Raw genomic sequence first — 1,803 nt, 5'->3', positions numbered from 1 at the left:
TTGTTTTTGATCTCTAGGATGGCTTTGTGTATTCTTTTATTATTAAGGATCCATATTACAAAGTAGAGGATTTTCTTCAGGTTGAAGAGCCTGTGGAGCATTTGATGTTTTCTCCCAGTTACAAAATGTTGCTGATTCAAACAAACAAGGTATGCTAGATGGTGATTTCTTAATAAGAAAATCTCAGATATTGTTATCATCATTGCATGACAGGAACAAAGGGCAGAGTATGCTGCTTAACGATACTAGTCAGGACTCAAGTTGCAAATGAAAAAAAAAATTTTAAAGACCTTAATAACAAGGGAATTTTTGTTCGTTTTGTTTTTTTTGCATGTAACTGAAAGGGCAAGGAGTTGATCTGAATCCAGGAGCTCCCATAATACCACTGGCCTTGTTTTTCTATTATCTGCTGTCTCCCTTTCCATGCAGACTTTCCCCAGTGGTGTCAAGAGAACCCCCTGTAACTCCAGTTTATATTTCTATCTTCCTGGTGACTCTGGTGGAAAGATACGAGATGGAAAAAATGTCCTAGAATCTAGACTCATTGTACCAAGTTGGGTCACCTCTCTCTCCATGGGTCAATCATTATGTCCACATGGATTCTAAGCTCTGATTGGCCTGGCCTAAATCACATGCCTACCCTAGAATACTGGGTAGAGTCAACCCACCCAAACATGGACTGAGATCTAACATATGTTTGAAATTCAGAGAGGAGAGAGAGTCGGGCAGAGGCAGTATTTAAAGAGATATTTTTCAGAACTGATTAAAGACATACATTTACAGATTCAAGAGGCCCAGTGAATTTCAAGCAGGATTCATCGAAAGATATCCCCACTTAGTGAAATTAATAAAGTGAAATTGTTGAAAACCAAAGACAAACAGAAAACCTTAAAGGCAGTCAGAGAGAAAAATCAGATTATTTCAAAGGAATCTCAATTAGCCTAACAGGTGGTTTTTATATGGCAATAATGCGAGTAAGAAATAATGACTACATCGTCCATGTAGTGCAGGGGTCAGCAAACTACGGCCAAATCCCTCAGGAGAATGTAAGCTGCATGAGGGCAGGGACTTCTTGTCTCTTTTGTCCTCTGATGCAGCCCCAGCATCCAGAACAATGCCTGACGCAGTGTATGCACTTAATATTTGTAGAAGTAATAAATGAAAGGTAAAATCAGTAAATACCTACCAGATTTTAGACTATACAGAATTTTATTTTTTATATAAACAAGAACAAAAATTATTTGTGTTTAACTCAAATAAACTTGAAGAATTTGTAATGAGTAGAAAGCAGACTTCTTAGTGCTAGTTAAGTGACCATACCATATTATAGTTTCTTGGCAGAGATGCATAGCTTACAGGATAGATTTTTTTTTTTTGAGAGGTGAATTTGGGAGCTGAGAATGGTAAGCAAGTCATAAAGTGACAGCTTTGGTCACACCTCCACAATTACCACAAAGGCTTATTAAAAGTTCTCATTAATGTCCACCATGATTTAGTATGTGATAGGATTTAGTTCATCTTAACAACTTTTATGGTTGTCCACGTTTTCCAAATTTTATGCATCAATAGACATTATTTTTAAAATCAAAAGAAAGTTTTTTGTTATATTTTATAACTTAAAAAACAAATGCTTGGAGTTGGAGAGAAGAAGAAAGTCCTACTTATTATTTTAAATGATGAATAAATCAATAAAAAAAATTAAGCATCTAGATTTTAAGCTCCTCAAGGTAAGGGCCTTCCTGAGTTGATCTCTAACATTCCATCACCTATTCCTACACAGTGCTTTGCTCACAGTGGGTGTTT

The 1,803-nt window shown here is 36.1% G+C and overlaps 1 protein-coding gene across 1 annotated transcript in view; it reads left to right on the top strand.

Moving 5' to 3' along the window:
- Positions 1-1,803, top strand: part of CFAP43 (cilia and flagella associated protein 43) — an 88,690-nt gene that overhangs the window by 24,121 nt on the left and 62,766 nt on the right. Inside the window, exon 8 of the mRNA XM_019636287.1 lies at positions 18-149. Within this exon, the coding sequence (XP_019491832.1) occupies positions 18-149 (132 nt within the window). The remainder of the gene's footprint in view (positions 1-17; positions 150-1,803) is intronic.

Source organism: Hipposideros armiger, unplaced genomic scaffold (assembly GCF_001890085.2).
Source record: "Hipposideros armiger isolate ML-2016 unplaced genomic scaffold, ASM189008v1 scaffold_28, whole genome shotgun sequence".
Classification (NCBI taxonomy): domain Eukaryota; kingdom Metazoa; phylum Chordata; class Mammalia; order Chiroptera; family Hipposideridae; genus Hipposideros; species Hipposideros armiger.
This window is presented reverse-complemented; position numbering and strand designations above follow the sequence as displayed.